General features: G+C 33.6%; 1 protein-coding gene across 2 annotated transcripts in view; it reads right to left on the reverse strand.

Moving 5' to 3' along the window:
* LOC110673582 (insulin-degrading enzyme-like 1, peroxisomal) overlaps positions 1–15339 on the reverse strand; it is a 75864-nt gene that overhangs the window by 36468 nt on the left and 24057 nt on the right. For both annotated transcript variants that reach the window (XM_058143855.1, XM_058143856.1), the window contains exon 14: positions 2073–2176. In XM_058143855.1, coding sequence (XP_057999838.1) covers positions 2073–2176 — 104 coding nt within the window. The remainder of the gene's footprint in view (positions 1–2072; positions 2177–15339) is intronic.

The following is a 15339-nucleotide window of genomic DNA, read 5'->3' on the forward strand; positions in this document are numbered from 1 at the left end:
TCCATCTTGTTGCCAAAGGCTATACTTAGATTTTTGGGGTTGATTATGGTCACACCTTCTCTCCAGTTGCTAAAATTGCATTAGTTCATCCACTTATCTCTTTGGTAACAATGCATTACTTTATCAGCTAGATATTAGAAATGCCTTTTTGCATAGGGAATAGTTTGAGGAGGCATATATGGAGTAAACACCAGGGTTTGTCCTTCAGAGGGAGTCTAGTTTGGTATGCCATCTATGATGTGCACTATATGGTCTGAAACAGTCTATAAGGGCATGGTTTGGACGATTCAGTATAGTGGTCTAGCAATTTGTAATGAATAGGAGTGGAACTGATCATTTGGTGTTCTTTCGCCATGGTAATCATGGTAATTGCATTTATTTGGTACTCTATGTTGATGACATAGTCATAACAGGAAATGACCATGATGGGATCATTCAGCTCAAACAACATTTGTTTTGTCACTTTCAAACTAAAGATCTGGGAAAATTGAAGCACTTTTTGGGAATTGAGGTAGCATAGTCCATGATGGATATTGCTATTTCCCAAAGGAAATATGCTTTAAACATATTCAAAGAGATGAGCATCATAGATTGCAAACCCGTAGACATTTCCATAGATCCAAATATCAAACTTGTTGTTGGACAGGGAAGCCAGTAGAAGAACTTGGCAAAGATCAAGGGCTGGTGGGCAAGCTGAATTATCTTATAATAACATGACCAAATATCTCATTTGCTGTTAGTTTGGTATGTTAGTTTCTCCAAGCTTCATGTAGTGATAAGAAATGCAGTAGGATCTCCTAAACAAAGTCTATTGTATGAAGATAAGGTAATTCACAGGTTATTGGGCACTCTGATGTGAATTGGGCAGTTTCTCTTGTAGATAGGTGATCTACTTTAAGATATTGTGTTATGATTAAAGGGAATCTAATATCCTAGAAGAGTAAAAAGCAAAATGTAGTTGCCAAATCAAGTGCAGAAGTAGAATACAGAGCTATGGCTCTAGCAACTGGTGAGTTGATCTGGTTAAAATAACTTCAAGAATTAAGGTGTGGGTAAGTTAAATAAATGACACTAATATGTGACAATCAAGCTACCCTACATTTTCCCTAAAATCCAGTTTTTCATGAAAGAACAAAGCTTATAGAGGCAGATTGCCATTTTATTAAACAAAAGATCAAATTAGGGTATATTGCTACCAGTTTTATTAATTCAAATAACCATTTAACAGATGTTTTCACTAAGTACCTTAGAGGATCTCGAGTTGAATATGTTTGTAACAAACTTGAAGCATATGATATGTACACTCCAACTTGATAGGAAGTGTTGAGATTGTCTCTTATCTACTTAGGTTATCTGCTGTACTTAAGTAGTTTAATAGGATTACAATTCTTAAGTATAATAGGAGTCCACTTCCTTTTTGTGATGTGTGTGCGTGCTTGTGTGTGTATAGTTATGAATGAAATATATACACACATTTTCTCCCAAATCTCTCTTTCTTTCTATTATTTCACAATCACAAAAGGTGAAGCAAAGAAATGAACGAAAACTAATACTTGGAAAAGAAAATATTAGCCATAAAAGCAATATGAAAAACATAGTAAATGAATATATATCTTGATTGTTATCTTTCGGTCCTTTTGACTTTTACTACTCCAACAATTACTCTTCAGTTTAGAAGGCTTCCTCTTTGTTATAATTGAGGCATTATATATTTCAATCTTTCTTATAAAACAAAAACAAAACAAATAAATGAGAATAATGTAGTGATTAAAATTTTTGTCCATGAATGTAGGCAGCTGGCAACCAAACCATGTAAATTATTTTCTTCTTCTTTCTTTACTCTCAACACAATTTCATACTATTTTAAATTTTATTTTCTAGTAATTCTCTACTAGTTTTTGGCTCTAATCTCTCCCAATACAAGCCAAACAACCAGCAAATTCAAGATCACATGCAATCTTTCATAAAGATAGATGCCAAGAACTAAGAAAAAGATTTACAATAATGAATATTTAAGCTTCTCATTCTGCATTGAACAAATTTATAACTTTTAAATGCACTAATAAACTTACCGGGCATTGGTTGGAGAAAGCTGATTCATCACTGATTGAATTATGCTTGGGCTGAATTTGGAAGGCATGGAGGATTGAACTAGCCAATCTTTTGGAGGATATAACTGAAACCCCAAAAGAAGAAATTAATAGAAAAGTATCATCAACATCTCACAACAAGAGAACAAATATTAGCTCCCAATTTTTGTACTATAAGCTGAAAACATTTGAGGACTCTATTGATATTAGGTGTTAAGAGTTCTCAATCACTTTTTAAGGATTGCTTGTTTCATTGATCAAAACATTGAATCAGTAGTTTTCTTGACAAAAATTATAAGTGATGCATTTTAAATCAATCTAGTATCTATAATCATCTTAGGAGAATAATTCATTATGTTCTATAATTCCATACTCACATTATAAGTGTAAGGTGAAATAGATATACTTGTCTAATTGATACATGCATATAAGCAATTATGCTTATAATACAAACATATACTTTGTAGTATATGGAAACACACACAACCACACATAAAACTTTTAAAAAATAGCTAAGAAATAATGATGCATAAATTACTAAATACTCCTAGGATAAAAGTTTCTCCCACGCTTATCAATCATGGTTCAGTTCAGTGCTACTTTCATTAGGTGCAAACAAATTATGAGTTGTTAACTTTAAATTTCATAGGACTTTATATTAGACAAAGAAATAGTATAAAATAATTTTCAGTAAACTCACCAAAACGTATAAACATGATGACTTATCTCCTACAATACAAAAGTAATTTAAAAATTGGCCATCCCTATGAATAAAGTAGTCATGGATTATGGATTTAAATCGCGGTCACAGGTAATGGAAACAGGTCTATAATGAGTTGTAACATATGATAACAACCTATCACTACGCAATTATTTTTTTGAAAAATTTGCAAAGTTTAAACTAAGGTATACAACTAAATAATAACTATAAATACATTAAATAAAAACACTAAATCCATTATTTTTAGACATCATTAACATTAATCAATTTAAAGCTAAAATAAGTATGTAGATAGTAGAGAATAATGCTTCGTACTATAAATTTAACAAAAAAATTTAGCATCAAACATAATATTCTTTAACAAAAAAAGAAAAAAGAAAAAAAAAAGAAAAACTCACCTTTTACAAGTTAAAAATGTATTGAACAAGAAAGATAGTTGATGATCCTAACTCAAGAGAGAAAAAGTGAAAGATTTGTAGAAAGATAAAAAAGTTTAGATGTAAAAAAGTTTAGATGAAAATTTGAAAAAGTGAAATACAACAGCTTAAAACTCCCCAAACCAAGACAAAAGAACGAGGAACAGTTGATGTCCCCATCTAGCTTAAGAAAAAAGTGAGGTAATGGACCGTTACCATTACTTAATGGTAAATAGTAGTTGTTACATTACATAACAGGTGCAACGGCGGTGATAGGAATATTTTTATTTTTGCCTTTAAATAACGAGTGTCATGATAACAACAGAGCAACAAACTTATAAATAATAATGTAATTATTGTTATTCAAAACTATGGTCATGGTGTAAGAAGTCCTAAACAGGATATGAGATCAGACAAATGCTATTAGAATTTGCTGATTTAAAAAATAATGATTCATGTAATTTATTTTCTGAAAATAATAATAATAATAATAATAATAATAATAATAATAATAATAATAATAATCCAACTAGACAATACACAATCGTCAACAAGCCGCAACATTAACCACTAAACCTTTTCGCAATATGCCATCAACATTAACATTTTTAAACCCGCCTTCCTCATTTTTTAAGGAATTTTTCTTTTGTGTGTATACCTTTCAATAATATGTGGGTATATTCATATGTGCTAACATTACGGCTTATCATGTTACTTTGTAATATAATGTTCTTGAGTATGGGGTGAATTTTAAAGCATCTCTTATATTTCTTTTCGTCCCAAAGCATCTCTTACATCATTCTTCTCCAAGCATCTCTTATATATATATATATATATATTGTTATTATTATATTTATATTATTTATTTTATAATTCTATTTCTATTATTCTATACATATTATATTCAATATTATATATAAATACATATATAAAATCCTAATCATAAATAATGATCTCATCTCATTCAATTCTCTCTCTGTATCGGATCTCATCCCATTCCATCATCTCTTTCTATTTCACATTGCCGAGAGACCTTCAGAGACCACTTGTTTCGCCCCGATTCGGAGAGATTCACATTGAAGTGCGGCCTCGATTTCATCAACATTGCTGCGTGTTGGTGTATTGCTGCATCATGATTGTTGCCAATGCCAGATAGTATTCTGTATGGAGGGAATGGTATGAGTTTGCAATGAATAGTAGTTGTTAAAAAAAAGTTATAGCAAAGGATATGCTGGGATAAATACTTTATCTTAAATAGCGACACTACTCTTAGCAGCTAAACTTATACATTCTTACTGTTATTTCTTTGCTCACTTTTTGCTCATATGATGCACCCAATTGATAATTGTTCATGCTTTCCTTCATGGTGATCTGGAGATATGGGTGAGGTTTATATGGAGGGGGGGTTTGTTGTCCAGGAGGCTTTGGAAGGGGGGGTTTTTGAAGTGAGAGGAGAGAAAGTTGTGTTTGGGAAACAAAGTCTCTGATTGGTTTGATTGAAGAAAAGATGAGAAAAGAATTTGTTATTTTTATAGAATAAAGAGGTGATTTATATTTTATGTATGTGGAGTAACGGTCTAATATGTCACAATCATCTGCTGGGAGTCTACTTGGACATTCTCATTCTCTGAAACCTTCTTCTCTCAAAACACCTCCCCTTCTATTCCTAAGACTAAAAAAGTATTTTTTATTAAAGTTATAGAAAAATTATTTTTTATATTGAGTATTTAAAATGATTAGTATTTCTGAGAAGATAAGAAAATATGTCATCGATCAAGAGATTGAGAAAGAAAAATAGGTGCTAAGCCTTGTGAGTGCACCAATGACTCCAAATTTATGAGGATAGTGAGTGAGAGAGAGATAGTGGAAGATGAGGAGAGAATTGAATTGATTTTGAAGAGATTTGTAGGAAAAACGTGAGCATTGCTTATGCTGTTAGTGTGGTTTGTATTACTTATAGTGTTCTTTTTGTTGCTCCATTGGATAAGCTTGGGACAAATCTTGTTGTGCTATCTCGAAGGAGCTCGAGAAGGAGGTTTGTTGAATGGTTTGTGCATTTGATTTGAATGAATGTTTTTTTTGATGTGGAGGTTTGGAGATTATCTAAGGTTGATAGGAGGTCAACTTTTGTTTTGTTGTTTTTTTGGAGGATTTTTTTTGTCTTGAAAAGTGTCGATTTTCTCGAGAGAACTGATCTAGAAGATCAATCTCATAGAATAATCCATATGTGGTAAAATATGGATATTGGTATGTGGATATTTAGATCAGAAGACTTAGTTTTAAGACCCGAGGTTGTGTGACCCCAAATGGTGTCATGATGCTAACCATAATTTCATCTCATCATCCATTTATAAACATATTGAACATATTTGATTGATTGTAGATTTGTTGTCAAAATCATCATTCAATATCTCATCAAAACATCAAAAATATCAGCGGAGATAGGAGATTTATTTTAAAAAAAAAGCTAAGAATGAGCTATTATTTTATATAAGTAACAAGTTGCACAATGATTAACATCTATCCTGAGACTTGGAAGGAGAAAAAAAGTCAATCATTATATTATATTATATATATGTATATGTATATTATATATTTATTTATTTTTTTTTTTTTTTTTTTATTTTTTAGTTAAACACAATTATACAAATAAATATATTATAAATATATATGTATAATTATTGAAATCAATGAGATACATCTCTTTCAACATCTCATTCTACATATATATATATATATTTTTTTTTTTTTTTTTTTTTTCCCAAAGCATCTCTTACATTACTCTTCTCCTTATTAAAGAAAAGGAAAAAAGGAATATGATGTCACTTCACATCTAAATTTTAATGTCTTCACTATCTCTTAAGGTTAAGCCATTTCATCATATCAAACAATTCTTTGATCAAAAAAGATGAAATGAAACATAAAAAACTTGTTTTTTACTTTTCTGTTACATAAAACATGTAATAAGGTAGCAAAATTTATGCTTTTCCTAGAATCAAGTTATTTCCTTAGAAAACAATTTGGTTGACTAATAGCTTAGGAAAGTGTGGGCAAGCCAGATACTAAGTGTATCAGCTATGCGTTTTCAAACTTCTACTAAATGGATGCAGGAACTTGACTACACTTGTAATATCTGCCACTTTCCGATATCAGAATATCTATCCTTAATGGAATATTCTGGTGAAAATTAAAACTTCACTGACAAAGGAGTGGCGGTAAGATGTGAAAATATATTCATGTACATGTGTTTGAGATGTTTAAATGTATTTAAAAATAAAAAACATTTTAAAGGTTATATTTCCTAAAAGGGTTTTAAGTGTATTTTTGGGCATAAGGAACTTCGATAGTCGAATGATGGACTTTCGGTAGCCAAAGTCTCTTTCTCGGCTTAAATCCCTTTTTGAATAGAATAGACTTCGGCAACCGGAACTGAGGCTTCTGATAGCCGAAAGTCCCTCCACTATTAAGAGTATAAAGAGACACAAACTCATTTTTCTGCTCAAAATACTAAGGTTTCCTTTTCTTTTCTCTCTCTCTCTCTCACAACTATTGGGTTATACAAGGAGCTCTTCGAAGAGATTTCCTTGGGTTTTTCATGATCTGAAGATAGATTCTTCCATTTAGAAGTTTGAAAGAGTAGATTCAAGTTTTAGGATAACTTCAAGTTTGAAAATAAGTCATGTCTTTGGGGTGCAGAGGTTGTTGAAATAGAGAAATGGGGACTGAAGTCATTAAGAGACACGTTAGGGTTAGGGCATGATGAAAGAGAGGTAAGTACAAAAGTTGATTAAAGTTATAAGATATCAAGTCAAGGGCACATGAGGCATGGAGGGTACTAGAGATGTTAGAAAAAGGATGAGTAATAAAGGTAAGAGTTTCGCTACGAACTGACAACAATAGTTAGGACGTTACAACAGAGTCAAGAGCAGCAGAATCTGTTTTATAGCATACAAAGAGTTTTGAAGAATAAATGTTTGCATTTGTCCCAATAATCCACTTTTCTTTATTCCCTATTTACTCGAAAATTCGGGAACGAATTTTTCTTAAGAGGAGAAAAATGTAACAACCCAATTCATATATATATATATATATATATATATATATATACACACAGAATATATTTTAATAATTTTAATTATAATTTATTACTATCTTACTCAAGGTACTAAATTAGTATTTTCATAATAATGTTATTTTACTTTATGAATATTATTTTTACATGTATTATTATTACAATTATTTTAAACTGTTATTTGTAATATTGTCTTTATTAAAAATAAATTAAAGTTAATTTATTAAATTAAAATAAAAATAATTAAATTTCTTTAGAGTATATTTATTTTTAATATTACTAAAGTTTTATTAAATTTAAATATAATAAAAGAATTTTAAACCTAATCGAAAATATATAAAAAGTTTAGGGACTAATGGCGTGGGCAATTAAAAGTTAAAAAAAAAAAAAAAAGACCCAAAAATTTATCGTGCAGAACACAACCCCCCCCCCCCCCCAATTTTCTCTCTCTTCGACCTCTCTCCCTCCCTCACTTTCTCTCACCCGTTTCCCTTTCGGCTGGCAAACCAGCGATGTCGATGGTGGACCATCAGACTCCAGAGGTGACAGGAGAGCTTCACGGCAGCTGTGCACCCCATCTGGCGCATTTTGGAGAAGAAAGAGAGCAATGCGATGCACCACTTTTCAAGGTAGTTTCCAGCCAACTCTGGAGACCATTCAACAAAAGGAAGGTGGCGCTCGACTCCTGGGACCACAGGCTTCTCTTCCCGACTGGTGGTGTCTCATTCCATGGAGGTTTCCGGCAAGAATCGAGGAGAGAGAAAATGGTGGCAATGGCTTTTCGACCCTTTTTCCAGCGATCTGATCGTTGGATCAAAAATCCGAGACCATCGATGGACTCGGCGCATCTAGTCCTTCGAGATGGGACCAAACCCGCTCCAATCAGACACTATTTGAAAAAGGCAATCGTCGGACAGTCCAGAATGCTTGGTGAGATTTTCAAACTTTTTCAATTCTCAAAAATTAAAAATAATTTTATGATTATTAATAATTTTTGGGCTTAATTTAGGTGCGATCGGATCAATGATAGCTCAACAGCACCCAAGGCCCAGTTTTCGGCCAGATCCGACTATCCAGCGGCTCATCTCAGAACGTGGCCAATATTACATTCAATTCTAGCGTTTTCAGGCACCTCGAATGCATTCCAATTGTTAGAATTGACATAGGCAAACCCCAATCCTAAATTCCCTATGTACCCATTGCCAGGTTTCAAATAAAAATTCATAAAATATTTGTGGGTAGTTAGAAAATTATAATTTCTTTTGCAATAGCTTTATAACATTATTAAGGACCGCGGGGCAAAATTTTAGAATTTTTAGAGCTCGTTTGGGTAATTTTTACAAAATATCAGTTTTAGATACTAAAATGTAATTTTTTTAAATTTTGTGGGTTTTGCCTAGTTTGGAAGACCCAGGAGGGGTCATGTGATGTTGATAAGATATGGATATGGAATTTGTGATTTAGAAGTGTTATTTGAATCATTTTGCAGGTTGGGTAGGTCCTAGGTATAAGGGAAACTCTGTCGGATTTTCTGCGAAACATAGATTATCCTTCGATTCTTTAAAGTTTTGTTTTAAGTAAATATTAATAAATTTATGATATAATTTTTAGATTAGCCGAGTTAGCTTTCCTCTTCCACCTAGCCGCCACAATGACTTGTGAAGCACTGTGAGTAGATATTAATTTTACTTATAATTTTAATATTATTATGTATCCAAGACATGTTCATGCATTACTTATAAATATATGTACATAATTATTTACTAGGCATAACTTATATTGCATTTGTATTTGATTACATTACTGTGGTTGTTGCTTTATGGCAATCTAGAGCTGCGTGTGTGAGTTGGTGTACATGTGGTATGTATATGGATATGGGTAGGACACGTAGATGCAGCTGGAGTTTCACTCGCTGGGATCCGATCTTTATTATAGATAAGTTGGGGTAGGCACGGCTTGAGTTGATCTCGCTGGCCCCTCCATTTGGATATTAAGAGAAAGTCCGATGTTGTGTTGATCTCGCTGGCAGAGGTTGGAACTAAGAGAATTGTATAGGGAATCAGCTCCCATATATATATATGTGTAAGTATGGATTTGACACACAGGTGTGTGAGTGCTCCAGATTGCCTTTGGTATGATTATGACTTGACTTATTTGAACTGTGTGAAGATATTGCATTTTAATTTTAGGGATGCACTAGACTTAGATAGTGATGAGATTAGAGAGAATTGAAGAATTTGTTGATATATCAATGTGTTACAATGATTCAAATTTGTTGATATATATCAATGTGTTACAAGGATTCAAATTTATACAGAAAGGCTAGAGCCTTAATAGGAAAGAAAATAAAAGCTAATAAATACAAATATGCTAATAAATATAAATATCCCTGATATCACTAATTTACATTCTAATTCATAGCTAATGCACTAATTAAGGGATTCTAACTGATAGTTATAAAAATTGTATGTAAAATCAATATCTTACTCTATGAATAGAACGCTCACTCCTGTTCACCATTTCTAATGTTACAGGAGGGCTTTTCTTTCCTTGAGTTTAACCCGCTTCCTTCCTTGTAGGTCCATTAGCTGCTACATCAATATTTTATGTTGTTAATTTGAACTCTAGAATTCCGCATATGCTAGGATTATCTTATTTGGTTTGGGAATGGTGAAAGATTGTTATTTTGAAATTGTAAACCTAATATCATGCATGTATGTTGAATGGAATGGATTTTTATAATGGATGAGGGAACTGAGCTCCCATTAGACTTCATTGATTGATTGAGGATTGAAGAGTGAGCTGAGCTCCCCAAATTTTGTATAATTTGTGATTACAGGTCGAGTGAGTTGAGAACTCCCCATTGGATGCTCTATATTATGGTCGGACTCTGTCCAGTTGATTTCTTGAAAATAGGCTTAGATATGGGCTTTGAGATTGGACTAGAGAATAGTGAGGCTTACTATATGCTTTGGGAGCCTTATGCTAACTAAAGTCCTAGTGTCGGTCCAATCCGTGGGATAGAGTTGTGACAGTTTCATGGTTCCTAAGGCCTGGAATAAGATATTATGATATATATATATATATATATAAAATGTTAGAACCTTGTATAACACTCTAGGATCCGATTTCATAGGATCAGGCTTAAGGGACTCGAAAGGTTAAGGATCCGAGGATAGCTACCGCTCAAGTTAAATAATTGATAGACTTCATTAGGTGAGTAACTCTTAACCTTAATAAAATGTAAACTTTTCAAATTTAATTTATGATCTTCCTCATGCATCATGTCATATTTATTTAGAATGTATATATCTTGAATATAAAGATATTACATAATTGCATAATTATTATTGGTGCATTAATGGATATTGTATGACCCATTGACTCCCTCCATATTTATGATTATGTTATATTATGTATATTATAGATCTATAAGTAAATTCCATAGGGAGATCTTTATGATGCCCCATCAGGTAAGATCTATAAGTTGCCTCAGGTGCATGGCACATGTCATGTTTTAAGCGAAAGTCCAGAGTAGTCTGTATGAGCCGGGCACATTGGATTTGGAGAGTTACTGGTGACACATCCATCCTACGTGAAATATTTTGTGATGCAAAAACCTATGTGAATGATGCATTACATATGTACGAATTAAATGATATAATTAATACAGGTTAATTTACTCACTGAGCTTGTGTAAATTTACTCCTTTCCCCTAATCGCTAATTAATAAGTGCATAATTTATTTATTTTACTCCCATCATATTTAGTGTTTCTAGTGTATTTTTATGTCTAATTCAGTTGATTAAAGTATAATTATCATTTAGGCATATTTTTAGATAGTTGTTGAAATAATTGTATTAAATGGAGAAATTTTCAACATTTGCATTAATTTGACCTTTGCTGTGTTTTTCATATGTTTCTGAAGTTGTGGGTCTCCGAATCCAATGTTATTTAATTTGTTGAAAAGCTAAGCCAGAGCACTATAAATGACAAAGAGGGACCAAAGCCCAGATCAGTCTCTAAGGTTGTCAAAATTAGTTGTAAATCTAATATAAAAGTCCAGACTTAATGTGTTACGACCAATTTCAGTATTTATTTTGTATCTGGAGTTCCAGATGTCTAAATGAAGCAAACCTAAGCCCAATTGAACCTTAAGAGCCACCTCTACAACTTCTATGAAGGGCTAGAAGCAAAATAAGACCGTTTTAATTGTCAAAAAGGGCAATGAAGTCGTCATTATGGGCTGGATACTCTATCAGGACCAGTATCGGTTTTTGGCCCATAATGGGCTATAGACCACGGATTTGGACAAATGAGTACCCGTTGGAAAGCTAAGAAATAAGGCTAAACTTTCCTGAAGAAGGTCGAGACAGATTCGAAAGGGAAGTGGCTGAAAAACGATCGTGATTGCAGAGCAGAAAATCTGTCTTTTGAATTTTAAAATTTTTCAAATTTGGCTCTTATTTTTGGATTAGGTTTTGGAGTATAAAGACCATCTTTGGGCAGCAGCCGAAATACACCATTCAGACCTTCGAACACCATAGAAGACCTTCATTCTCCATTCTCTTTTTAGATTTCTTCTTTATTTTTCTTCAATTTTCTGTAAGCCATGAATATGAGTGGCTAAGTTCTAAATTTAGTTTAAGGGATTCTAATTCTTATGCATGATTTTTGAGACCAGGTTCTTAATTTAAATTATGCCTTTTTGAATATCTATTGTTTCCTGATTTAATTGTTTTTGATCTATTGAATGATTTGCTAAAAGGCCTATTAGTTAATTGTTTGATTTGATCAATTGCTAATTCATCTTCATAATCTGTAATTGTTGTATAAGATTGAATGTGAGTAGCAATTAGGTTTTATTGATTATGATCCAAGTTTTCGATAATAACCTAAGAAAACAATAGGGTGAATTAAATGATTTATACTTTATAAATCGTTGTTCAGCTTAACTACTTCCTGTTCTTAAAGCAGTTATTAATTTGATGAGGATTGCTTAATACCAATTCAGTTAATAATTATAGTCAACAAGAGTGCTGAGCTCGAATTGATGAGTGTAGGAAAGTAAGGGGTTTTACCTCGCTATTTGGTAAATCTACGTTAAGTATTCAATAAGAGATAATTGTATTTCTTTTGTCTATGATCGAGTCATGCATTGGAATGTGAATCACCTTGGATTGAAGTTTGTTTAAATTGAGAGTTTCATATTTAAATTTAGTTCTTTAATTTCTGAACTTGATTTCTTCTGATTTAGTGTTACAACCTTCTCCCCCAACCTTTGTTCTTTTTCTGTTACACAAGTGTACGAAATTTGGTAACTCAGTCTCTAGGGTTCGACCTGGATTACCACTTACTACAGAAAATATTTCATTACTAGTAATTTCAGTTAATTTAATTTTTTGTGGATTCGGCAACCATCACTAGATGCAGGGTTGCAAAACTAGAAGAGCTATTTGAAGAGAGAGTATCAGGGGTAGCTTTAGCCTTTTTCTTTATGTGTGATGTATGGGTAAATGAACATATAAAAAGGGTAGCTTTAGCCTTTTTCTTTATTTGTGATGTATGGGTAAAGTGCCACCACCATCCCCTATAACTCTTACAGTTCCTGCAGCTCTTACAGTTCCTACACAAGAGACCAGGAAAAGTAGTCAAGGTAAGGCAAAGATGACACACTACTTAAAGTTGGATGCTTCCAAGTACAAGGAATGAGGAGATCCTTTCGAGTATGTTAAGGCGATCAAAATGATAGCTGATGAATTGGACGCCAGTGATAGTAGGGCCATTTAGATAGCCGGCTTTGTTGTTGACAAGTCCTATATTGTTGACAAGGTCGACAATATGACCTAGTCTCAATTTATGGCAGAGTTTACTAATTGGGTTTTTCCAGAAAGCTCTAGGGACTGAAGGTGGTGGAGTTTAAGCAGTTGAGACCCACTTTACCTTTTAATGAGCCGCCTCATTTTGACACTCGCTTGGTGTGCTCTACAGATACCCTCGTGCACTTGTTGCATTACTCTTAAGGCCTCAGGAGAGCTGTAGAAAGAGATAATTCTTCTTAATTTCAATTAATCTGTACATGGGTATATATATAAAATTGATTCCTATAATTGTGTTCTACTAATTAGGAAAAGATCCTAAATAAGAGATCCTAAATAGGAATACAGAATACAGAATATACAGAGAAATAATATAGTGATGGACTTTCCATAACACTCCCTCTCAAGTTGGAGCATAGCTGTTAATCATGCCCAACTTGTTACAAATGTAGTCAATCCTAGCTCCATTTAGAGCTTTTGTGAAAATATATCCTAACTGCTCTCCAGTTTTGATGTGTCCTGTTGAGATAATCTGTTGAATCTTTTCACGAACAAAGTGACAATCAATCTCAATATGTTTGATCCGCTCATGAAACACCAAATTAGAAGCAATATGGAGAGCAACTTGATTATCACACCACAATTTCGCAGGCAGGGAGGTCTTAAAACCTGTCTCATCTAGTAATTGAAGTATCCACATTACCTCACATACTGATTGTGCTATGGCTCTGTATTCGGATTCAGCACTAGATCGAGAAACTACACTCTGCTTCTTGCTTCTCCAAGACACCAAATTTCCTCCAACAAAAACGCAATATCCAGTAGTTGACCTCCTGTCAACCTTAGATCTAGCCCAGTCGGCATTTGAAAAACATTCATCATTCAAATGCCCATGATTACCATATAACAAACCTCTTCCTGGAGCGCCCTTCAGATAACACAAGATTTGTCCCAAGGCTTCCCAATTTGCAACAGTTAGAAAAGACATAAACTGACTTACCACACTAACGGCATAAGCAATGTCAGGACGAGTGACTGTAAGGTAGTTCAATTTTTCTACCAATCTCCTGTATCTCTCTGGATCTTCAAACAACTCACTATCCCCTGCTAACAGTTGTAAATTTAGAGTCATTGGTGCACTACAAGTCTTAGCACCTAATTTTCCTGTCTCTGTCAATAAATCGAAGACATATTTTCTTTGAGACAAGAAAATACCCCTCTTACTTCTCATAACTTCAATACCCAAGAAATGCTTTAACAATCCCAAGTCTTTGGTCTGAAACTAAGTTTGGAGGAAGGTTTTAAGAGATGAAATACCTACAGAGTCACTCCCAGTAATGACAATGTCATCCACATAAACTATCAGAAGAATTAGACCAGCCTCAGATTGCTTATAAAATACTGAGTGATCACACTTACTTTTTTGCATACCAAATTCCTGTATTGCTTCACTGAATCTCCCAAACCAGCCCCTAAGACTTTGTTTCAAGCCGTAAAGAGACTTCCGAAGCCTACAAACTTTACCCAACTCCCCCTAAGCAACAAACCCAGGTGGTTGCTCCATATACACCTCCTCCTGAAGATAACCATGAAGGAAAGCATTCTTAATATCCAATTGGTGCAAGGGCCAATCATATCTAACTGCTAAAGAGATAAACAAGCGAATAAAAGTAAGTTTAGCTACAGAAGAAAAAGTGTCAGAGTAATCAACCCCGTATGTCTTAGCATATCCTTTTGCTACAAGGCGTGCTTTTAACCTAGCCACAGAACCATCAGGATTTACCTTTACTGTAAATACCCATTTGCAATCAATAGCTTTCTTACCAGTAGGCAAAGGCAACAGTTCCCATGTACCATTAGCATCTAAAACCTCCATTTCCTCTTTCATAGCAGCACACCAGCCAGGATGAGACAGTGCCTCACCAACAGTATTAGGGATAGGAACAAAGTCTAAAGAAGTAACAAAACACCGAGAACAAGAAGACAATTGATTATAAAAAAACAAAAGAAGAGATAGGGTAAGTACATGAATGTTTACCTTTACGAAGAGCAATTGGTAAGTCTAGATCAGAATCATGATCAGTATGAGGTACATGATCTCCCAACGAAGTAGCTGGTGGAGGATCTGAGTCAGGAATCTCCAATCTCCTGGAATAAACATGAACAATGGGAGGTCGAGTAGGTCTAGAGACAGAAGGAACAAGCTGTGGGAGAGGACTAG

Source organism: Hevea brasiliensis, chromosome 3, assembly GCF_030052815.1.
Source record: "Hevea brasiliensis isolate MT/VB/25A 57/8 chromosome 3, ASM3005281v1, whole genome shotgun sequence".
Taxonomy (NCBI): domain Eukaryota; kingdom Viridiplantae; phylum Streptophyta; class Magnoliopsida; order Malpighiales; family Euphorbiaceae; genus Hevea; species Hevea brasiliensis.